General features: G+C 37.9%; 1 protein-coding gene across 2 annotated transcripts in view; it reads left to right on the top strand.

Moving 5' to 3' along the window:
- acox3 (acyl-CoA oxidase 3, pristanoyl) overlaps positions 1–24,994 on the top strand; it is a 93,762-nt gene extending 68,768 nt beyond the window's left edge. For both annotated transcript variants that reach the window (XM_039751617.1, XM_039751618.1), the window contains exons 14-18: positions 3,366–3,481; positions 10,043–10,217; positions 13,012–13,079; positions 17,703–17,789; positions 24,833–24,994. In XM_039751617.1, the coding sequence (XP_039607551.1) occupies positions 3,366–3,481; positions 10,043–10,217; positions 13,012–13,079; positions 17,703–17,789; positions 24,833–24,952 (566 nt within the window). In that variant the 3' untranslated portion in view covers positions 24,953–24,994. The remainder of the gene's footprint in view (positions 1–3,365; positions 3,482–10,042; positions 10,218–13,011; positions 13,080–17,702; positions 17,790–24,832) is intronic.
- Positions 24,995–26,168: the final 1,174 nt, after the last annotated feature.

The following is a 26,168-nucleotide window of genomic DNA, read 5'->3' as shown; positions in this document are numbered from 1 at the left end:
AGCGCTAACTTAGGCTAACTTGGCGAGGTATAATTTTTTACTATATTGTCGGCTAACATAAAGCTCAACTTACCGCAATGCCCACGTTATGCGCCTTCTTGACTCTTTTAAGTGCATGGCTTGACTCTTCCTGCGGTCTTTGCTCGCTGAACTTGCGCTCAAGCGCATCAAGATGCTGGATAGCCTCTAATCTCCCCACCCGGCTGTGATAACAAAGACAACACCTCTATAGTCATTAACATATGAAAGGCTCTTACACCTCACAGCCATCATACCTCATTGCTTGCTGTGAGGATTCTTTGAAACTTCCACCGATTCCTGTATACAGTACATCCACATACGTAAGGTATCTGGTTGTTTCACAAAATTTCCTTTTGCATGCTACCTTTCCAAGCACTCTACCTCATACATCTAGCAGACGTAGAGTTTAGCGGAGATTTCCCATACCATATTTGTCCGGATACAGCTCTTTTCATGCAGTGTTATCTTTAACAAATGTCAGATGTTTTCTTCTTTTTTATTTTTATGCATTTCAGGGTTTTTTTTTTGTTTTTGTTATTATAAATCTTTTATCTTCTTAAAAGGTCTAAATTTCCCTCTTTGCACAACTACAGTTCTATCTATCAACAGTGCATTCGGAAAGTATTCACAGCGTATCACTTTTTCCACATTTTGTTATGTTACAGCCTTATTCCAAAATAGATTAAATTCATTTTTTTTCTCAGAATGCTACACACAACACCCCATAATGACAATGTGAAAAAAGTTTACTTGACATTTTTGCAAATTTATTAAAAATAAAAAAATTGAGAAAGCACATGTAAATAAGTATTCACAGCCTTTGCCATGAAGCTCAAAATTGAGCTCAGATGCATCCTGTTTCCCCTGATCATCCTTGAGATGTTTCTGCAGCTTAATTGGAGTCCACCTGTGGTAAATTCAGTTGATTGGACATGATTTGGAAAGGCACACACCTGTCTATATAAGGTCCCACAGTTGACAGTTCATTGCAGAGCACAAACCAAGCATGAAGTCAAAGGAATTGTTTGTAGACCTCCGAGAGAGGATTGTCTCGAGGCACAAATCTGGGTAAGGTTACAGAAAACTTTGAAGGTCCCAATGAGCACAGTGGCCTACATCAACCGTAAGTGGAAGAAGTTCGAAACCACCAGGACTCTTCCTAGAGCTGGCAGGCCATCTAAACTGAGCGATCAGGGGTGAAGGGCCTTAGTCAGGGAGGTGACCAAGAACCCGATGGTCACTCTGTCAGAGCTCCAGAGGTCCTCTGTGGAGAGAGGAGAACCTTCCAGAAGGACAACCATCTCTGCAGCAATCCACCAATCAGGCCTGTATGGTAGAGTGGCCAGACGGAAGCCATTCCTTAGTAAAAGGCACATGGCAGCCCACCTGGAGTTTGCCAAAAGGCACCTGAAGGACTCTCAGACCATGAGAAACAAAATTCTCTTGTCTGATAAGACAAAGATTGAACTCTTTGGTGTAAATGCAAGGCGTCACCTTTGGAGGAAACCAGGCACCGCTCATCACCAGGCCAATACCATCCCTACAGTGAAGCATGGTGGTGGCAGCATCATGCTGTGGGTATGTTTTTCAGCTGCAGGAACTGGGAGACTAGTCAGGATAAAGGGAAAGATGACTGCAGCAATGTACAGAGACATCCTGGATGAAAACCTGCTCCAGAGCGCTCTTGACCTCAGACTGGGGTGACGGTTCATCTTTCAGTAGGACAGCGACCCTAAACACACAGCCAAGATATCAAAGGAGTTGCTTCAGGACAACTCTGTGAATGTCCTTGAGTGGCCCAGCCAGAGCCCAGACTTGAATCCGATTGAACATCTCTTTGTGTGCCGACACTTCTCATCCAACCTGATGGAGCTTGAGAGGTGCTGCAAAGAGGAATGGGCGAAACTGGCCAAGGTTAGCCATGCCAAGCTTGTGGCATCATATCTAAACGATTTGAGGCTGTAATTGCTGCCAAAGGTGCATCGAAAGAGTATTGAGCGAAGGCTGTGAATACTTATGTACATGTGATTTCTCAGTTTTTGTTACTTTTAATAAATTTGCAAAAACCTCAAGTAAACTTTTTTCACATTGTCATTATGGGATGTTGTGTGTAGAATTCTGAGGGAAAAAATGAATTTAATCAATTTTGGAATAAGGCTGTAACATAACAAAATGTGGAAAAAGTGATGTGCTGTGAATACTTTCCAGGTGCACTCTATCTATCTATCTATCTATCTATCTATCTATCTATCTATCTATCTATCTATCTATCTCACACACACACACACACACACAGGCATAGTGGGTGGAAAAAAACAAAGAGTATTCATGTAAGTAAAAATTTCTACAGCCATATCCCAGGTTTATATCCCAGAAGGGGTACTGACTGTCTGGAGTTGGCCCATTTTCCCCTGTTGTCTGTATTTAGCCTGGTTTTCTTCCCATGTCATAAAGGCGTGTGATTTTATCCCAATTAGCAACTATAGATTGGCCCAGTATAAGTGACTGCGGCTTTGTGTGTGAGTGCATCTTGAAACACACTGGCATCTTATCCATAACTGGTTCAAGCCTATTTGCCTAGTGCTATCAGGATATCCACCAGCTGCCTGTGACCCCAAGCAAATTAAAATACAAGTGGATTGATTTACTGGTTACTAATTATAATTTCAGGCAGCACGGTGGCCCAGTGGTAGCGCTGCTGCCTCGCAGTTAGGAGACCTGTGTTCGCTTCCTGGGTCCACCCAGCATGGAGTTTGCATGTTCTCCTCATGTCTGCGTGGGTTTCCTCCGGGTGCTCCGGTTTCCTCCCACAGTCCAAAGAAATGCAGGTTAGGTGCATTGACGATCCTAAATTGTCCCTAATGTGTGCTCGGTGTGTGTGTGTGTGTGTATGCGTGCCCTACGGTGCGCTGGCGCCCTGCCCGGGGTTTGTTTCCTGCCTTGCGCCCTGTGTTGGCTGGGATTGGCTCCAGCAGACCCCCATAACCCTGTAGTTAGGATATAGCGGGTTGAATAATGGATGGATGGATAGTTATAATTTCTGATTGCACATTGCACTATAACAGGTATGACATTTTACTGAGTAGGAGTCACGTTGAATCAACTCTTTTTGTAAATGAAAATGTATATTCATCATAATTTAATTATTTAAAACAAATGTCTGTTTTGTTCAGTTTAATTATGTGTCTTGCTGAAGTTAATCCAAATGTAATTGTCATACACAACCAGTTAGTCAAAGTTAATTGAACACATATTTCAGGTTTTATTTCTTTTTTTATTTTTACAAAGACTTTTTTAAAATATTAATGCATTTCACAATGCTATTTGCCATAATTTCTTTTCAGTTCCATTGATAGCTTATAAGTGGCTGGTCTGCTACCTTTTGCAAGAAAGTTATCTCAAAATACAACAAGAGAAACAAATGGGAAAGCCAGATTTTGAGGCCAAAAACAACAGTCAGGTAAATAGCCCTTAGATATAGCCATATGGTTTACTATTTAGGTTAGACTCTTTTCTGTCTGTGATAATTATGAGTTATGATGTTATTAAAAAAATCTTTGTTTTGTGTTAATATAAAGTGCATAATGTATGTACACATTATATTGTAGTTTTAAGCATTTCTGACATATGTGCAATACATCATTAGTAATATATACTGTAATCACAGTAAAGCAGAGGTCTCCCCTTGAATTCTGGCTGAATGCTGTTTTTCATTGTGCCTTTGTTCCTTTTGTATCCTCATTTAAATCAGTCTCTGTGCTTTTAGGTTTGCTTTTACATGTTACTTTACTGTACTTGCTGATATGAAATCACTACCCATACAGTTAGGTCCGTAAATATTTGGACAGAGACAACTTTTTTCTAATTTTGGTTGTGTACATTACCACAATGAATTTTAAATGAAACAACTCAGTTTCAACGCAGTTGAAGTGCAGACTTTCAGCTTTATTTCATTGGGTTGAACAAAAAGATTGCATAAACATGTGAGGGAACTAAAGTATTTTTTTAACACAATCCCTTTATTTCAGGGGCTCAAAATTTGGACAAATTAAATAACGAAATAAAATGTTCATTTTTAATACTTGGTTGAAAACCCTTTGCTGGCAATGACAGCCTGAAGTCTTGAACTCATGGACATCACCAGATACTGGGTTTCCTCCTTTTTAATGCTCTGCCAGGCCTTTACAGCAGTGGCTTTCAGTTGCTGTTTGTTTGTGGGCCTTTCTGTCCGGAGTTTAGTCTTCAACAAGTGAAATGCATGCTCAGTTGGGTTAAGATCAGGTGACTGACTTGGCCATTCAAGAATTTTCCACTTCTTTGCTTTAATAAACTCCTGGGTTGCTTTGGCTCTATGTTTTGGGTCATTGTCCATCTGTATCATGAAACGCCGGCCAATCAATTTGACTGCATTTAGCTGGATTTGAGCAGACAGTATGTCTCTGAACACCTCAGAATTCATTCATCTGCGTCTGTCCTGTGTCACATCATCAATAAACACTAGTGTCCCAGTGCCACTGGCAGCCATGCACGCCCAAGCCATCACACTGCCTCCACCGTGTTTTACAGATGATGTGGTATGCTTTGGATAATGAGCTGTTCCACACCTTCTCCATACTTTTTCTTGCCATCATTCTGGTAGAGGTTGATCTTGGTTTCATCTGTCCAAAGAATGTTTTCCAGAACTGTGCTGGCTTTTTTAGATGTTCTTTAGCAAAGTCCAATCTAGCCTTTCTATTCTTGAGGCTTATGAGTGGCTTGCACCTTGCAGTGCACCCTCTGTATTTACTTTCATGCAGTCTTCTTTTTATGGTAGACTTTGATATCGATCGCCTACCCCTGGAGAGTGTTGTTCACTTGGTTGGCTGTTGTGAAGGAGTTTCTCTTTACCATGGAAATGATTCTGCGATCATCCACCACTGTTGTCTTCCGTGGATGTCCAGGTCTTTTGCGTTGCTGAGTTCACCAGTGCTTGCTTTCTTTCTCAGGATGTACCAAACTGTAGATTTTGCCACTCGTAATATTGTAGCAATTTCTCGGATGGGTTTTTTCTGTTTTCAGAGCTTAAGGATGGCTTCTTTCACCTGCATGGAGAGCTCCTTTGACCGCATGTTGTCTGTTCACAGCAAAATCTTCCACATGCAAGCACCACACCTCAAATCAACTCCAGGCCTTTTATCTGCTTAATTGATAATTACATAACGACGGACTTGCCCACACCTGCCCATGAAATAGCCTTTGATTCAATTGTCCAATTACTTTTGAGCCCTGAAATGAAAGGGACTGTGTTAAAAAATGCTTTAGTTGCCTCACATTTTCCTGCAATCTTTTGTTAAACCCACTGAATTAAAGCTGAAAGTCTGCACTTCAACTGCATCTGAGTTGTTTCATTTAAAATTCATTGTGGTAATGTACAGAACCAAAATTGGAAAAAAGTTGTCTCTGTCCAAATATTTATGGACCTAACTGTATATTAGACAATACTATTATAATAGATAACTTGTATGCAATGTAATTGTATGCATCCTTTTTACACCATGTATTCATATTTATTGTAAGGCTATTGTTTATAGCCTTACCTTCCGATCTCTGTAAACACTTTTTATAAAATGAGTTTTAAGCACAGGGAAAAAAGGAACATTAGAACAAATCCGAAGTGTATTTAAAAACCAACCACAAGCAACCAAAAAAGTAACAAGATCACGCTATTTTAGCCTTACATTCTGATCGCTGTAAACACTTTTTATAAAATGAGTTTTAAGCACAGGGAAAAAAAGGAACATTAAAAAAAAAAACAGAAAAGTAACATTGCAACAAAACACACGATGAACTCCTCCATGTAAACAATTTTTTTTAATGAGTTTTAAGCACAGGGGAAAAAACGAACATTTGAAAAAAAGAGAAAAGTAACACTGCAACAAATCACACTACGAACTGAAAAATTAACTTTTGAAAAATCCATAATACAAAAACTACTGTATAAACCACCAAGAAAACTAAACTTGCATGAGTCGAGTTCTGGCATGAAGTGAGGAGGAAATGGGAGGAGAGGAGGTTACAATTTTGAGGGAGAGTCCGGCTCCGCGATGGAGGGATGTTTTCTTTCAGGTGTTTTCTCTGTTGTGATTTCTTGGGTTTCTGGTGTTTAGCTGGTGGATCAGACTTTTAAAATTTTTTGGAAATGCGAGACAACATTGTCGTTCATCATGTTTATCACTCTGTTCGTAACCGCTTTGTCAGGGTGGTTCTTTTCAAACAAATCCTGGCACTCGTTCCATTTTTCCATGATGGCTTTTATCGCATCACTTTTTATAACCGTCCTTTACCTCTTCTTCCCCGGAGGACTGCTCCTCGGTGAGCAACCTAAGCTGCTCCTGCTGGAGTGCAGCGAGTTCCTCCGTCGTCAGCTCCTCCTTGTGATCCAGGACCAGCTCCTTGATGTCCTCATTGTCCACTTCAAGACCCATGCTCTTGCCCATGGACACAATCTCATCCACAACAGGAGGCTCAAAGCTTTCTAAAACCTGTTCAGGAACGCATTTAGGCCAAAGTTTCTTCCAGACCGAGATCAATGTGCGGTGTGTGACGTCTTCCCAGGCTTTATCAATGAGGCCGATGCAATGAACAATATTAAAATGGTTCTTCCAGAACTCTTTCAGGGTCAAAGACGTCTCCTTGGTCACATTAAAACACCTGGTGAATAGTCCTTTGGTGTACAGTTTCTTGAAATTTGAAATAACCTGCTGGTCCATGGGCTGCAGAAGAGGAGTCGTGTTGGGGGGGAGGAACACGACCTTAATAAATTTGTACTCCTCGACCATATCGTCAACCAAATTTGGAGCGTGTGCCAGTGCATTGTCCATTAGAAGAAGTCATTTTTTAGGCAGGTTATTCTCTTCGAGATATCGCTTCACGGCGGGAGCGAAAGCCTCGTGCAGCCATTCCAAAGACAAGGTTCTTGTGACCCAACCCTTCATGCTTGCCCTTCACATCACAGGCTGTCTGGCTTTATTTACATTGTGCTGTTTGAAAGCACAAGGGTTCTCAAATTGGTAAACGAGTAGCGGCTTGATTTTTACGTCGCCACTAGCGTTAGCACACAGCAAAACAGTTAACCTGTCCTTCATTGGTTTATGGCCGGGCATAGCCTTCTCTTCCTGGGTAATGTAGGTCCTCTTCAGCATCCTCTTCCAGAACCATCCGGTCTCGTCACAGTACCTCCACTAATTTTGTGAAAATTTCCACAAATTCTTTCGCAGCTTCAGCGTCGGAACTAGCAGCCTCTGCATTCCTTACCACACTATGAATGCCACTTCTTTTGCGAAACTTTTCAAACCATCCTCTACTGGCTTTAAATTCCTCTCTTTTGGCACTCGTAGAAGTGTAGTTTTGCAGCAAATCGCCATGAATCTTCCTGGCTTTCTCGCAAAACATCGCCTCACTTACACTATCCCCTGCAAGTTGCTTCTCGTTCAGCCACACTAGCAACAGTTTTTCCACCTCTTCCAGCACTTGAGGCCTCTGCCTGGTTAACGCTGTAACGCCTTTTGCAACATCAGCTGCTTTAATAGATTCTTTCTGCTTTAGAATAGTCAAAATCGTAGATCAGTAACACGAACACCACGCTCAAACTTTTCAGTAATTTCTTTCTTCACTTCGATTTCAATTTTCTTCAAAACTTTCTTCTCACCACTCTTCACTTGCTTAGAAGCCATAGTTAACTGCAATAGCCCACGAAATATAGAGCGCAAAGATATCACAGGTAAAGCACGCACATCTGACTGAGATCAATGAACAGGGAGCGGCTCAACACATGCTTAAATACAGTATTCAGCACGAACGTGCAGGCAGGCAGGCACGCGCAGGAAGGCAGGCAGGAACGTGCAGGAAGGCACGCACGTGCAGGAAGGCAGGCAGGCACGCACGGGTAGGCAGGCTTGCACGCACACGCAGGCAGGCACACGCATTCAGGCAGGCAGGCAGGCACGCACAGGCAGTCAGGCACGTCTGACCGAGAACAATGAAACACGTGCGGAAATCATCGGCGCACACAAACCGAAAGGGAAACTGGCTTGTTCGTATACCGAGTGTGTGGTCGTGAACCGAGGAAAAAGTTTGGCGAACTTTTTGGTCATGAACGGAGTTTCCACTGTATCTGTGTTTCGGCCCAACAGGCCTGATTGAGTATCTGCCTATGACCTAACCAGTATAATTTAGGAATGGGAGGTGAAATGTGTAAATTCCATATGAAAAGTGTCCTAGCTTATATTCAGACCAAAGACTTTTGGGGCAGCAGTAATAGTAGCTTTGTTGCTATGCTGCCAATTGCTAAATACATTTCAGAAAATTCCTTAACTCTAGATGATACAGTACATAATTTATTGTTTATTGGCTTTAGAAGAGATGGTACCCATTTTAAATTGACTGCAATAGTAATGTGTTTTCCATGCTGTATTTAATAGTTACAAACTGAGGTATATTTTACTATGTATTTTAGAACAATTTTTTTTTTTGTTAGCCGCAAAATGTTAATGAAATCTGCTAATTTCTTTCTGGGTAGTTAAGCACGTTTTTTTTAAAGGATAATGAGGCTATAAAATCCCATTCCCCACTCCTGGCTTGTGTTATAGTTTGCTGCTTTTAAGCTTATTAAATAGTTAGAAATCAAATACTTACCTTAATGAATAAGGGAGAGCAGGGGCTCCAGTTAGCCGATGGTGATGCGGCTGTTTGTATGCACATACCCAAGACTCATGAGAAGAGCTAATGGAGCGCTACATGGCTGGGCACACCACAGGGCAGGGGGATGACGGCAGTTGCAGAGTAATTAAAGTGTTATTAGTGTGCTGGCAGAGTGAGGACGCCAATAGTGTATGTGTGGGCCCAGGGTATAATGGTTTGCTTACAGGATGGAGGAGCAGAGCTGAAAGAGAAATATGAGCAGAGTTTCCAGCCTGGAAAACGTGTGTGTAGCCAGCATTATTGCATGTTCCCCTGTTGATGAAGCAAGATAGATAGTGGTGGTTGAGCTAGCCCCACAGTGGTTTAAAAACACTTGAGAGGAACACTTAAGAGTTGTCCACCAGCTGAGGGAGGGAGAGAACTCTTTGGTTTTCTTTTCTTGAATTTGTACATTGGGGTGGAGGGAAGAAGACAGAAGGATTTGTTTTGTTTTTTATTTTTGTAAGTATTTTTGGAACACTGAAAATAAAGATACATTGCTTCTCTCACTTTTTTACCATTTTGTCTGTCTTTTGTCTAAGTCTCTTAACACTGATTGAGTGTTAACACTTAGTAATGAACCACAAGGTAACCAGGGTTCAAGGTTGTGCCATGGTGTAAAAAGGTAGAGGGTATCACAACCCCTGCAAGTATAGAAATAAGAACTCATTATTGTATAGCTGTTTATGGGTGGTGTTCTTGTGTGCTGCAAAGGATTTTAGGCGGCATTATTAAAAAGTAAAAGTAATGAAGCTGTTATGAATTGAGAAAACTGTTTTGGCTGGTTAAATAATTTCTGTTGTGCCTCAGATAAGTTATTTTGCTTTATGAGATTTTTATATTTTGAAAGGTTGATTTTCAAGCTTTGTTAATACAGTATATATGAGTCTGAAGTTTCTTTCTTGATTTGAGTTTTTTTTTTCTTTTAAATTTTGCACATGCCAGATTTCTATTTAAGAAGCAGCTTGGTTGCTATGGACATTCCATGTGAATACTAAATTTAGTGTAGTGCAGGAGCTTCTGTCTACAGTACAGTATATATTGATTTGATCATTGAGCAGTCAGGTTAGATAGTTTTGATTTCAGTACTCTGCTTTTTCTCTCTCCTTGTCCTTTTGTCTCAGCTAAGTTTTTGTCATAGTGTTTTACCTCTAGTAATATAGTAGGGTTGTAGTAAATGACTGCCTGTGATTAAGCTAAAAAACAACTCAGCAATCCTTTCAAACGGCCTTCCTCTGTTTTTGATTCTATTTTCATAGAAATAAAACCGTTGTTTTTCGTAACTTTTTTTTTTCTTTTTAAGGTTTATTATTGTCATACATTAGCTATTGCCTATATAGAGCTTACTGCCCTGCAACGATTTCACGACTTTACCCATGATTCCAGTGTTCCACATGGATTACAGACTGTGTTGAAGAAACTATGTGCTCTGTATGGCCTATGGAGTCTTAGCAAGCATATAGCTGTGCTTTACCAAGGTATACTGCATGTTTTAAGAATCAGTAATTTTCTGAAATGTACTCTATAATGTTATTGTTAATATAATGTTATAATCATTAGTAATAAAATAATGTCTGTTTTATGTTACTATAAGGCAGTAAAGAACATTTATTCTCATTTGAAATTTTGAAATGACTTCTTTAAATTTTAAATGTCATTCATTTTTAATTACAAAATTTTTAATCAAGCTGCCATTGTATTGCATACTCGTAGCAGATGATGGATTTTAATAAATAAGCATATAACATATGCGAGTGTATAACGAAACAAGCAGAAGATGATATAATCCTGTATTTAGTTTCCTAAAAATTCACTGTCCTAAATATTTTGTATTTATTATTCTAATCATCCAGCTTTTTAACAAATGTTATTACATAATATTAATTGGTTAAACTTCTATCATTCCACTTTGAAAATAGGTCATGCAAAAAGGCAATTTCTCCTCAGGGACTAATATAGTGTAACAAAAACAAATAAAAAAGTCATTTTAAATACCTGTCTATATTATGCTGCCCCAGAATTTCACATACAACTATTTTGTTCCATAATCTGTTTCTCTCTTGATTCTTTTATATACAGTATATAAGTTGATGTAGGCTCTTCTTAATGGTAACAGCATTAGCTATTCACAATTTAATTGGTGGTTATATCAGATGATATGAATATGTTTGCTATGAATAAAGCAAAAAAGGTGCTAATATTTTATACAAACTACAACGTTAAAATAGATTTAGGTACTGTTTGACTGGTCTATTGGTAGGTACATTTAAATAAACAATTAAAAAACTTAAAAAAAATTGCTTTGCACATACATTTACTGAAAATACAGTATGTTGTTAATAGCTAAAACAATGAGGACTGATTTACGATTAGATAGATAGATAGATAGATAGATAGATACTTTATTAATCCCAAGGGGAATTCTACATACTTCAGCAGCAACATACTGAAAAAAAAAAATTAAAGAGTGATAAAAATCATTTATGTTCAGTAGAATGCCTCGGGGCTGGGTAGTCCTTCAGCCTTGTAACCCCTGCAGATTTTGGTTTTTTTTTTCTCAGCTTAACTGGAGATTTTTTTTTTGTTTTTTTTTTCTGTCCTTCCAGCCATCTGACCTGGCAAAACTACTGTCACTGTTCTTATGGTTTTATTAGATAAATCTCAAAATCATAAGTGTACCACCTGAAGGACTGTGTAGTAAGGCATTCAAAAACAGGTTCCTGTATAGAATTGCTGGACTCATTCTCTGCGATAGGGTGAGGAATTTAACAATTTGCAAGGGACTCCAAGTGGGACAACTGCTTCTCCAGGTTGAGAGGAGCCATCTGAAATAGTTTGGGTATATGGTGAAGATGTCCTGAGGCAGATTCAGGGCACCACTGGAGGTTGTTTTTTTTTTTCTCTCAGTTGGTCTGGGAATTACTTAGGAAGATTAGGAAAAAATTTCTGAAGATGGATGCTCCTGTCTGTCCAACTTTGCTTGTTGACCAATCACTGGGAAAACTGGATTGAAAGTACAATGAAAGGTCATAAAATCATGGGTAATGTAAAAATATAAGCAGTTATATCAAATAAATGTAGATGTCTTTATGAAGTTTAGTGAATGTATTATAAAATGCTTTACAACTAATATTAAAATGTGTGACCTCATGCAATATTTTTTTGTATGTTGATTACTTTTACATCTTAAGTAAAAGTTACCTGAAACTTAATTTTCCCTTGACAAAGATGAACAATTTACTTATAAAAATTAAATGGGAATACACTATATGTGCATTAAAGAAATAATGAAGCTCCTGCAAACTTGAGAAAATTATTATTATGCATCTTCAGGAGAAAATAAAATATGTTGTTTTAAAAGAGTGATATGGGTACACACATTAGAATAGTTTAAAAATAAGCTTTAAATCTATGTTATAAGAATTTAGTCATAGTATTCCCACAGCATATTCTATTAGCAATAGCCACAAGATCGGGAAGAGGTTCTGTCAGAAATGTGAAAGAAAAAAATATTAATTTAACACTGATAAATAGGAAGAAATTTAAAAAAGAAAATATTGGTCCGTTGATACATACAACAGAGATTCACCTGCCAAACTGCTGTGCTTCTGGATGTCTTTCATCTTTTTAGTGTGAAGCTAACTTTCACAGCATTTTTCATTTGTATGAATTAGTGTACGATGAAAGCAAGAAAGAATGTGGAATCAATTGCTTTCGATTTAAGATGTCTAATAATAAAATACTTAACTACGCATAAATATGTGTGTGAAATATTATTACCTCAAGGATGAATTATTGAATTAGTCATACAAAAAAGCTTGTGACATGTAATCATGTGTAAATGTGTTAAGTTTCAAGCGTATATAGTTTTGATTCAAAATATTAGATAACATAATCCACTTAATCCATGTTATAGTTGCAAGGGCTATTCTGAGAGCATTAGCAGCCCGCATATGCACATCCACACCAGCCAGATCAGTTAACACGAATATCTTTGTAAAACGGGAGGAAAACTGCTGTACTTGAACTAAAAATAATACAAACATTGTTGGGAATTACAGACTCCACACAGACAGTAACAAAACACTGAAATTGAACCAAAGACACAGCATCTATGAGGCAGTAACCCTACCCACTGTGCCATTGTTCTGACCTTCTATAAACATATTATTTAATTTATAAAGCTCAATTGTTGATGGCCAGAGAGTGGGGTTTTTTTTCAAATTGTAATTATAAAATGCAGCATTTGAATTGTATTTCTTTCTGTTTCAGGTGGCTATTTCTGTGGTAAAAAGTGCACTGAATTAATTCAAAGTAGCATCCTTACACTTTGCTCTCAGGTGAGATCATTTTAAAAGAAACAATAAGTCTCTTAGTACCTAAAACTTTAGTCATATGGGGCTTTTGCGATGACAACATAATATCATACAGGGAGTGCAGAATTATTAGGCAAGTTGTATTTTTGAGGATTAATTTTAATATGGAACAAACACAGTGCTATCAGTCAATCCAAAATGTTAATAAACCTGAAACCTGAATGTTTCACAACGGAAATGTGAGTGTGAACATCATCAGGGGAATACATATGTGAGGGGAATACGCACAATTATTAGGCAACTATTAGTATGCAGATTTATTATGCAACTAAAGTAAAAATGAAAATTTTCCCATCTCACTTGTTTATTTTCATCTGTTATAGTGAGAATAATAAAAAAAACCTCAAAATTTACAAATAAACATCTCTGACATTTCAAAAAAAATAAATCAATCAATCAATGACCAATATAGCCACCCTTCTTTCCAATAACAGTCATAAGCCTTTCATTCATGGAGTCTGTCAGTTTCTTGATCTGTTGACGATCAGCTTTTTGTGGAGCAGTGACTACAGCCTCCCAGACACTCTTCAGAGAGGTGTATTGTTTTTCTCCCCCGTAAATCTAGCGTTTAAGAAGTGCCCACAAGTTCTCGATAGGGTTTAGGTCAGATGAGGAAGGGGCCATGTCATTATTCCTTCATCTTTAAGGCCTTTACTGGCTGGCCACGCAGTGGAGAACTTCGATGCAAGTGATGTAGCATTGGCCTGCATAAAAATCATGGTCTTTTTCCTGTATCACTGTTTGAAGAAAGTGTCTTCAAAAACTGGCAGTAGGTTTGGGAGTTGATTTTGAGTTCATCTTCAATGCAAAAGGTCCAACTAGCTCATCTTTAAAAATACCAGCTCATACCAGTACCCCACCTCCACGTTGGAGTGGAGCTCTGTGCCCATTACTGATCCACAGGTCCATCCATCTGGTCCATCAAGAGTCACTCTCATCTCATCGGTCCATAAAACCTGTCTTCAGATATTTCTTGGCCCAGTTTTGACGTTTCAACTTATGTTTCTTGTTCAGTGGTGGTTGGGTTTCAGCCCTCCTTACCTTGGCCCTTACCTTGGGCCATGTCTTTGAGCACTGAACACCTGAATGGGAGACCTTCTGGGAAAAACTTCTGGGCTCACCCGTGGTCTGTGTGGGTCCTAATGCCCCAGGTAGGTTGCAGCTCTGGAATATGAAAGTACTGGAGGATAATCATGGTTCCTGGTAGCTTCACGCTTGATTCTTCTCAAATCTTTGGCAGCTAATTTGCTGGAGGATAATGGGTTCCTTTTGTTCTCAATCTTTGGCAGCTAATTTTCTTTTGTTCTCAACACCCTGTTGACTATTTGCAACAAAATGTTTGATGGTTCTGTGATCACACACCAATATCTTAGCAATTCCAAAAGTGCTGCATCCCTCTGAAAGACTTTTTACAATTTTTGACTTTTCAGAGTCAGTTAAATCTCTTTTTTGGCCCATTTTGCCTGAGGAAAACTAGCTGCCTAATAATTCTGCACACCTTGATATAGGGTGTTGATCTCCTTAGGCCACACCCTCCCTCATTACACAAATACACATCACCTGACGTGCTTAAATCCAATAAGCATTCAAGTTAATACAGCTTGGAGTTGGAATATACGCATTAAAAATGATGATATGGTCAAAATACTCACTTGCCTAATAATTGTGCACTCAGTGTAATCAATGTAATAAACAAAGGAAAGTGATAATGTCTAATAATTTCTTATTTTTTGGATTTTTCAAATAAAAAATATTTAGTATTTAGGCAATTATCAAAATATACTTTTCACTTTCTGGGTTCTTTAGGACAAAATTTGTTTTAGGCTAAACTGATTTAATAAATACCAGATGCAGTGAAAAGTAACATGTGTTTATTTGAAAGTTCTAGATGTTCTTTGTCCATTTTTTACGTAATATTATCCCTGAATCAGACCAAAATCACTGTGCCTGCAATGTCTTCCTCCACCATTAGTGTCTTGGTTTTCCTTTCTTTTTCAACTTCAGAAGAGCAAATTATCGTCTTCTTCTTTCAAAGTCTATTTTAATTGAGGGAGAGAAAGGTGCCCAGTACTTCCCTGGAACTCTTCTATAAGTAAAACCCTTTGTGAGATTTATTTTAAATGAGGGGTTGGATCCAGAGTGCCCGCACAGAACTGGTCACAATATACATACAATATTTATTCTTTTGGCCATGCAGCAACCTTATGACTTGTGGGTCGAATCTTTCCCTGAATTTACTGATTTGATGTTCCTGTACCATTTACCAAGACAGAGGTGTAAGAAAAGCAGCTGTGCGAGATAACCGAGGTCTTTTAATTATACAGTTTGAATTTCTAAGGTAGCAGATGTTATGTATGTCTTGAGAAGAAGGCACCTGGGCACTGGTGGCATTCTAAGCCACCTTCACTACTCTCCACATTTGTTTACATTCTTAGCTGAGTACCAGGATGTGATGCACTTCATGAGGATAAACTCCACTTTGCATCTTCAGAGGTTTGTAAGAATAGTTGGAGAAATGCAAGTAGCCCTCAGACGGCTGAAGAAGTAGAGGCACTGGTGCACCTTTTTGACAAAAGGCAAAACATTTTGTGTCCACTTCAGTTCAGCTATCATTAGTGATGAGCAAACCTCACAGAGTTTGCTTTACTATGAATTTGGTGAATTTACAGAACATTTTCAAATTTTAATCAAACTCTGGGAAATGAACTAGTTTACAGTTGATTATTATGGTGCAATAGTCTTTTAAGTTTTCCAAATAGCAAGAGAAATGTTAGCCAATTATACAGTACTAGACTGAGTATTTTGGCCAAAAATATGATCTGTGCTGTGAGGCAGTATGGCTAACTACTGTGCCACCATGCATCAAACAGCAAAAGACCAAAAGACATAGACAGAATGATAACCACAAACAAAATATTGCAAAATGGACACAAACCACATCGGTAGCATGACATTTGTTCCTTCCACTGTTTGAAGTTGTGGTTCCGTGGAGCTTTCTTTTTCATTGTTTTCTCCTCTCTCTGTGCATATGGTTTGAAGAGAAGATAGAAACGCATTGTAAACCATAATAAATCTTTTATTAATAATTCACATGGTCTCATTCTGACGTGAGGAAGGGGAGGGGGGTAATTATGCATGCAAACTAGCCGTGTGGTGTTGACTGAACCAAAGCACAGGGTTTAGTATTGTATGTCTGTTGGCAGTACTCATAATATTGTGGTCATTTATGGTCATTAACACATCATCCAGTACGCATGAAAGTTCTGCACCTGGCTGCTACAGCTCTGTGATGTCATGAACATCTTGCAAAGCATCATGGGGAAATTTGGCTGGTATGGCATCGCTTCAGATTCAAAGTTTTACAGAGCAGCCTTTGCATCTCATGCAGTATGAGCGTAGGCATTGTAAAGTAGAAGTGGCCGATACATTTTTTCACCACTTTTCTCTGATTAATTACCGCAAACGCCACTGCAAGTCAGTGTAATATTGACCAGTTATGTTGACTTTTTGCAACATGTAATCAATATGGAAAACACACTTGATGTCATAAAAATCTGTAAACATTATTTTGATAACACTGGCTTGGACTTTGAATTTCTTCATTGTTAAAGAATCAGTTTTCTTTCATTGTTTCAATTGTTGTTTGCACTCCATATATTTGTAGTATATCTAAGTTTTATGTGTAGTTATGAAACACATGTTTAAATTTCACCCAGCCAAAGTTCATTAGCTTGAGATTATGCTTGGAACATTGGCTGTAGTGATTCTTCATTTCAATAGTTAACATTCTGGGCACCAAATCCACATACCCTGAGTGCTGAGTTTCATGGACTATGCACAGAACGTAATGCTGTATTTTGCGATTTGTTTTCAATTTAGATTGTGTTTTGTTATTGCATTCTGTCTTTTAAATAAAATAAAGTGACATAAATGTTAGCCCTTAACTAATTTCTATCTCACTCACACTCATTTTTTTACTCCTGTCATTAACAAATGGCCAACTGGATCTGATCATGTTTAATAGATGTCCTGCCATTATTGGAATTCTGGGATCCATCTCCTGACTATGGCATATGTACTGTATATTGTTCTTTAGCATTAAAAATGTATGATACGTGATGTTGAGGTTTTTGGCATCCATGTAGGTTCAAAACACTTTGATCTCTCCTTTTAATATATAATGATTGTTTAAGCAAGAGGGTCATACATTTTGCAGAAAATGTTAAACACACCATGTGAAAATGAGTGTGATTATTTTGTTTTTTTTATTGGTGATGTCATTAAAATTTCAGACACTGTAATCCTATTACCAGAGTTTAGCCTATTTCCATCATTTAGATGCAACAATGCACAAACATGTGTGCAGCAATTTGAATGCTTTGAATGGGAGAAATGTATGTGATAATTAGTATCTATTGATTTTAAAAGTGAGATTCTTTCCTTTTTTTGTTGTAATTTGTTTAAGTGATTTTGGAAATTGTTCTGTTTCCTAGACAAAATATGAAGATCATTTTCTTTATCAAATCAGAAATATTTTAGATATGTATTTTAATAATGCAATATGTTTATGTCACATTCCAAAAACAGCTGAAGAATGATGCTGTCTCTTTAGTGGATACAATTGCGCCTTCTGATTTCATTTTAAATTCTCCCATAGGAAAAGGAGATGGTGAGGTAAGGAATGCATCTTATCAAAACTACTCTGTTTTACATTAAGAAAGATTTTCTTTGTTTCTTATTTATTATGCATATACACCGATGGAACCAAGAAGAACAACATTCATGGTTAGACTGAAATTTCAAACATCACTTTTGAAATAATAAAGGAATGAAAATAATAGGAAAACAACACTGTACAACACATTAACATACAACACACTGAGCATTAACAACACCTGTCTTGCAGACCTTCAGTATCTAGTGAACTGCCTCATACAATTTTCACTGCTTGAAACCTTTGACTCGTAAAGGCCATAAATCCTTGAATCTGCAGTTCTGGGATGTTATCACATCCCTACAGAAAAGCCAGCTAAAGGTGCTGGCCAATGGCAGGCCAAGGGTTATGTTGCCAGATGTTGCTGTACAATGCAATGGGTTAAGGGCAAACAAGGGCAGCACCCGGAGACCCCAACATTCCTTTGTGCATTTTTATCCACAGCAACTTTGTATGTGTCCTAACATTGCCCCGCTGTAGGGTCAGATGTCTAGTAGACGTGGACACAGAGCTACTAACAGGTCACCTTGCTCTATGCAGCATAAAGTATTTTCTTTAGTGCCATGCCACTATTGTGGGCATTTTGTCTGCAAGCAGTTTCAGCAGCAGTATGAATAACAGATCGTTTGGGGCTGCTCTTGGACTGTCTATTAAAACCTTACCTGAAGGTGGGAGAGGGTAGAGAGAGAACTTTATTCTGTAGTGGCATGGAGTGCTGGCACTTAGCATGCCTACATTCAGCCTGTCAGTGACCCTCTCTTTTGCTTGTAGAGATGGCTGAAGACATTATGAAATGCTCAGGCAATTGTTTGTGTCCTTTGCTTTACTTTGACTTAAAGTTTGCATAAGGCCTTTGTAAAGGTAGTCAGATTATATGAAGATCTGTTTGTGCCTGTCTGGGTAAAAGTGCACTTAATGAGCTTTTATGTTTTTGGCAAGTTTCAGTGCAGAACTGGTTAAAGTATAAAGCTATAACTATAGTTATCTGATTTCAGAAAATGTTGTGCTTCTTTTTCCATCAGTGTATTTATGAATGGTTCTCACACTCAGTCCAGGGGATGCCATGTGACTGCAGGTTTGTGCTCCAGTCAGTTTCATAATTGGTGAACTTTTACTCAGGATCTGGTCCAGTTTAATTGGCTAGTCTTTTTTTCTTGTCTTGTTTTATATTTAGAAAAGCACAGTATTTTGGTTTTGTTTTACATTTTGTAAGATGTTTAGAAATATATATTTTTTCTGGAACTTTAAATGCTTAACTGTTTTGTTGTTTTATAATTTATTTGACTTTTTTTCTGTGTAAAATGCTTCCATATTTGTATCCTAATAATAACAATTAGCAATGCACAAAGCAGACACATGAGCAAACTACACTGAGTGCTGAAAGACTACTTTGACATCACACCCACTCATTACTGCTCTTTAGAAAATAATGGCTTAAATTACCAGAATACCAGCAAAGGATATTTCCTGGAAAAGGTGTGTGATAATGATGAAAATCCTAAAAGGCAAGTTTTAATAAAAATAATAAAATATCCCTATATAATATACCTAAAAGATTGATTCATTCTAAAAGAAATTTACCAAAGTTAGTTTTATAATTTCTACATTGACCACAAAACACAAAAACTTGGAAATAACAGCTTGCTTAATTAGGCTTGGAGTCCAGTTAAAAGCAGAAGGTGGTGGGAACTAAAGCCTACAGCCACATGGGGTCCCCAAGACTGAGTTTCCAAACCAGTGAAGTGTGTGTTTGTGTACAAATGTGATATATATATATATATATATATATATATATATATATATATATATATATATATATATACAGTGGGATGCAAAAGTTTGGGCAACCTTGTTAATAGTCATTATTTTCCTGTATAAATCGTTGGTTGTTACGATAAAAATGTCAGTTAAATATATCATATAGGAGACACACACAGTGATATTTGAGAAGTGAAATGAAGTTTATTGGATTTACAGAAAGTGTGCAATAATTGTTCAAACAAAATCAGGCAGGTGCATAAATTTGGGCACCACAAAAAGAAATGAAATCAATATTTAGTAGATCCGCCTTTTGCAGAAATTACAGCCTCTAAACGCTTCCTGTAGGTTCCAATGAGAGTCTGGATTGTGGTTGAAGGTATTTTGGACCATTCCTCTTTACAAAACATCTCTAGTTCATTCAGGTTTGATGGCTTCCGAGCATGGACAGCTCTCTTTAACTCACACCACAGATTTTCAATTATATTCAGGTCTGGGGACTGAGATGGCCATTCCAGAACGTTGTACTTGTTCCTCTGCATGAATGCCTTAGTGGATTTTGAGCAGTGTTTTGGGTCGTTGTCTTGTTGAAAGATCCAGCCCGGCACAGCTTCAGCTTTGTCACTGATTCCTGGACATTGGTCTCCAGAATCTGCTGATACTGAGTGGAATCCATGCGTCCCTCAACTTTGACAAGATTCCCAGTCCCTGCACTGGCCACACAGCCCACAGCATGATGGAACCACCACCATATTTTACTGTAGGTAGCAGGTGTTTTTCTTGGAATGCTGTGTTCTTTTTCCTCCATGCATAACGCCCTTGTTATGCCCAAATAACTCAATTTTAGTTTCATCAGTCCACAGCACCTTATTCCAAAATGAAGCTGGCTTGTCCAAATGTGCTTGAGCAGACCTCAAGCGGCTCTGTTTGTGCTGTGGGCAGAGAAAAGGCTTCCTCTGCATCACTCTCGCATACAGCATCTCCTTGTGTAAAGTGCGCGAATGGTTGAACGATGCACAGTGACTCCATCTGCTGCAAGATGATGTTGTAGGTCTTTGGTGCTGGTCTGTGGGTTGACTCTGACTGTTCTCACCATTCGCCGCTTCTGTCTATCCGAAATCTTTCTTGGTCTGCCACTTGAGCCTTAACTTGAACTGAGCCTGTGGTCTTCCATTTCCTCAATATGTTCCTAACTGTGGAAACAGACAGCTTAAATCTCTGGGACAGCTTTCTGTATCCTTCCCCTAAACCATGATGGTGAACAATCTTTGTCTTCAGGTCATTTGAGAGTTGTTTTGTGACCCCATGTTGCTACTCTTCAGAGAAAATTAAAGGAGGAGGAAACTTACAATTGACCCCTTAAATACTCTTTCTCATTATAGGATTCACCTGTGTATGTAGGTCAGGGGTCACTGAGCTTACCAAGCCAATTTGAGTTCCAATAATTAGTTCTAAAAGTTTTGGAATCAATAAAATGACAACGGTGCCCAAATTTATGCACCTGCCTGATTTTGTTTGAACAATTATTGCACACTTTCTGTAAATCCAATAAACTTCATTTCACTTCTCAAATATCACTGTGTGTGTCTCCTATATGATATATTTAACTGACATTTTTTAGCGTAACAACCAACGATTTATACAGGAAAATAATGACTATTAACAAGGTTGCCCAAACTTTTGCATCCCACTCTATATATATATATATATATATATATTATAAAAAGAAATGTTTTCGGAAGTTCTCGGTAGACATTTAAAAGACCAGCGAGACAAAAGAGACTTGCCATGGAGCGTCTCGAGGGCGGAGTACAGCACGGAAGACTGGTAGCGGGGTATTGAATGATGCGGTAAGGGGGGGTGCGAGACGCAGGGGATGAGGGATTGGAGAGGGTGCTAGAAAGTTGTGTTTGGGCTTAGGAATTCAGCGATTGTTCAAGTAAAACTTTTGTGACACTTTATCACGTCAGTCGGTACAGTATCAAAGAAAAGAGAGAAAAGATCGCAATAATGTAAAACAAAAGGTGATTAATCATCAGAACCAGGTGTAATTGAAAAAAGAGCAGGACAAATCGAGGTCAGAAATAAAAGGCAAAGAGTAGACAACAAAGTCATTTCGAATTCGCATCATTCAATGCACAAAACGTGGATTTACACAACAATAGACTATACGCTATGAGAATCTGTGGTCCCAGAACAGTTAAAGCAATGATAAGTTGAATTTCAAAGAATACACAATTCGGCCATGTGTATATTTTTGATCACAGAGAAGCGATGCAAATTTTAACAGGCAAAAAGAAAGGTAATGTGTGTATTCCGAGAATATCATTACACATCAAAGGAGATTGTGATTTGCCATTCGTATTAAAATGTTTACAGTTTACCATGAGAGTAGCTTTTGCTATGACAATCAATAAATCACAGGGACAAACATTAGAAAAAGTCGGATTATTTATTAGAGAAACAGAAACAATATTCACTCACGGGCAGTTATACGTTGCATTGTCACAATGTGTCTCCAAAAAATATTGTTTTTAATGAAGCTTTTAAGTAAAAGTGCAAATAATGAAATTAAAACAATTCCAAAGATATATATAATGTGTATATATATGTATATATATTTATGTATAATATATATACTGTGTATATATATAAAATATATATGTGTGTGTATTTATGTACTGTATATATACAGTATGTATATGTGTATATATATTTATATATATATATATATATATATATATATATATATATATATATATATATATATATATATATATATATATATATATATATATGTTTAAACATACCCTTGTTTAGTTTTTTAGCTGCAGCAGAATGCTTTGTTTCTCTTGTTCCTGTGCTTTTGCCAATGTAATTTTTCTGCATTTAACATGTTATATTTAGCAATATATGCAATGAACAATGATGTTATTTGAAGTATGCTTCAAGTTACTACATCTGGTTCCTAATATCCACTGTTGGTAACAAAAGATCTTAACATTTATAAACTTATTGCTGTATATGTTCATTTATTTCCTCTTATATATGTGGAAGGTTTGCAAGGTTTTGTATTTTTTCTGGTTAATGTTATCTTAAGAAGATGGCTGTTCAGTGTACATAAAATTAACTTATTTTCATGAACATGGTAATTGAAATGCCTCACTGAAGCTGTCTTTTGTTTTAAAATTAGTTCCTTTGTAAAGGATGAAAAAAATTATTGAAAGCATGAAATGTAAGAAAGAGAAACATTAAATCTTAATGGTTACAAAATATGAATTTTCATATTTCATTTTGGTAAGTTAAGAAGTGAAATATGAGGCCTTGCCATTTCATTGTTAGGTTTTTCTAGCGTATTGCAACATCAGACATAACAAATGGTGATATTTAAACAAAATATTTTTTGTTTTTGGTTATCAATACTGCATGATAAACTATTACAGAATTTTTTTTTTTGCAAATGTATTGCTATACTGTACTTGCATTGAGTTTTATTTCTTCCAAAAGTCCTTGTGAGCATGACACATGAGTAGGTAAGCACTTTGAATTAATAGTGATAAATAGCCGAAGTTATTTGATTATATAAATTGTATCCCTTTTAATTATGACTCATACAGTAACAAGAGGTAACTTTGCCCTGGTACAATTATGTTGTCTTCAGTGGCTATGTGTTAATGCAGGTATTCTGAAAGAAATATTTGACAAGCAGTTCTTTATTTCTGCCATGGACTGACACCTTGTCCAGGTTTTATTCCTGCCTTGCGCCTTGTGTTAGCTGGGTTAGACTCCAGCACAACCCTGAGCTGGATTAAGCAGGTTAGAATTTACATTATCCATTTATTCAAATAAAAGACTGTAGTAGTACAGTCCTGTTGCATTAGCTTTGTTGCACAGCAGGAACATGCCCCATATGGGATGTCAGGGTACATTAATGTACACATACACATTCATGGAAATTAGTAGAAATTAAGATCTGTTGCAACACGTTGGCATACAATAAAGCAACCATTCCAAACTAAAAACCCATATCGAATATACCACAGTTTCTAATGAAAACCAGAAAAGAATTTATCAGTAGTAAAGAAAAAGCATTAGGTTGTTTCTGCTTGACAGTTTGGGCACAACCTTTACTGTGCACAAAAATGAAATAGAGCAATCATATTACATTTTTAAATATCAAGTAAGCACTCCATACTGGGTTGCATCTTACTTTGCTGTGAGAACAGATTCCAAAAGTAAATGGATAGATTCTACAGCATAAGAAAATGTATTGTCTTTTGAATTCCCCCTTGGCTGGCTTTCCAGTGTAAAGTAATGTCTCCTTATGAGGCAGAGTCTAAATTGGCATCCCTATATTATAGCAAGCCAAATTAATAGAAATATTTCAAAATGTGAAATAATGCAATACTTTTGCAAAGCTCTTGAGCCATTGAGTAAAATAAGAATGTTCACTTTTTTAATGCAAGGAAGGCAGTGTGCTTAATGATTGGCTGCTTTGCAATAAGTACACTGCTTTCACACACTGATTTTTTTAGGCAGTATTGCATCAGAAAACCCCTCAGAATGGGTTGTGGGATGGAACGGAGACAGATTTGGGTAGGATTGGATGTCACACCCTTCCCATATTCAGAAATCTCAAATGTTAGCATGTAAGGAATGTATGATGTTAGATGTGTATTTATTTAATTCAATCAGCCTACATCTGATCCACTCCCATCTCGCTTCCTGCAGTGAGTTGCTAAAGCCACATTACTGTAAAACATTTCTAAAATAAATCATGTGTGCACATAAAAATGTGCTATGCACTCTTGCAAAATGTATTGCTCACACTAAAATTGTTGTTTGCCTGTCTGCAAGCTGTTTTACGGTCTGTGCAGCCAAAATATAAAATGTAACATGCATGATGTGTTATGCTTATGCAAGGACTTGTTCTGATAATCTAACTGCATTTCCTTAACATGTTCAAAATGGGTAAATTCCACAGACACAAGTATACAGTATGCTAACTGTGTAAACTGAGCTTAGACCTCAATCTGTGTGTTTAGCTGTTCTCTATGTGTTCCGTCATAAGAAGAACTACTTTCAGTGGAAATATTTTATCAAATAAAGAATCTTTCCATCTTAACCGATGACTTAAGTGTGCTTGCATTGTAATATACAGTACATCAGAACTGAATAACAATAACAATGTGTATTGAGATTTACACAGTGAAACTCACTTTTTCCATTTTCAATTGTGTTTTAGATTTATAAAAACCTCTGGAGTGCAATCTTACAGGGCAAAGGTGTCCTTGAGAGACCTTCGTGGTGGATGACATTTTCGTCTGATAAACCTCTTGTTGGTAGTCTTCGAGGAAAGCTGTAACTCTTACTGTTCTCATCTGATGAAGTTTCCAATAAATGCTGATACTTTTTAATGACTATTACTTTTAATTTCAGATGATTCTAAGAAATTGTTTGTAACCTTGTCCTCCAGAGTGTGCAGTATAATTAGTGCCAATTATATTGGACTGTGAGCAAAAATGTTGCCAGTTAATCTCTGGCACAAACTTCTCTCTGTCCCTAAGCAAGCCAACGGAACAACCAGTCTTACAGTTTTATATACAATGTACATAAAAATGAATATTATGGTGCTAGCATGATAGAGACTTAGGTCTACAGCCATACACTAGAAAAACTTTGTCAGTAAATGTAAAATATGTGATGGTAGCTACTATGAGCTCTTGACATGTAATGTTTAAATCACCCTCTGAAGCAAAGGGAGCTCTCATACAGGTCTGAAATAACCCTTCTTATATAAAGGATGTTAGATATGTAGCAGTGTAATGGTGTCCTTGCTCGCCATTGGTGCTCTGGAACCACCTGCAATCAAGAAGAAGGATTCTCTGTTGAAAGCTTCACTTGGCCCATTAACAGTTTTAATTCTGTTCAAAATGTAGGTGCTCTATATAACCAGAGGACCCCTCACACCCCCAGCTGAGTGTGAAGCGGCTGGGATGGGAATCAGCACCTCCAAATCCGAGACCATGGTCCTCAGCCGGAAAAGGGTGGAGTGCCCCCTCAGGGTTGGGAGCGAGATCCTGCCCCAAGTGGAGGAGTTCAAGTATCTCTGGGTCTTGTTCACGAGTGAGGGAAGAATGGAGCGTGAGATCGATGGGTGGGTCGGTGCGTGTCCGCAGTGATGCGGGCTCTGCATCGGTCTGTCATGGTGAAAAAGGAGCTCAGCCGTAAGGCAAAGCTCTCAATTTACCAGTCGATCTGTGTTCCTACCCTCACCTATGGTCATGAGCTAAGGGTAGTGACCAAAAGAATGAGATCTCGAATACAAGCGGTTGAAATGAGTTTCCTCCACAGGGTGTCTAGGCTTTCCCTTAAAGACAGGGTGAGAAGTTCAGTCATCCGGGAGGGGCTCAGAGTAGAGCATCGAGAGGAGTCAGATGAGGTGGCTCGGGCATCTGATCAGGATGCCTCCTGGACACCTCCCTGGTGAGGTGTTATGGGCACGTCTAACTTGGAGGAGGCCCCAGGGAAGACCCAGGACACGCTGGAGAGACTGTGTCTCCTAGCTGGCCTGGAAATGC

The sequence above is a fragment of the Polypterus senegalus genome, chromosome 4 (assembly GCF_016835505.1).
Source record: "Polypterus senegalus isolate Bchr_013 chromosome 4, ASM1683550v1, whole genome shotgun sequence".
Lineage (NCBI taxonomy): Eukaryota > Metazoa > Chordata > Cladistia > Polypteriformes > Polypteridae > Polypterus > Polypterus senegalus.
The sequence above is the reverse complement of the archived record's forward strand: the minus strand, read 5'-3'. Positions and strand labels throughout refer to the sequence as shown.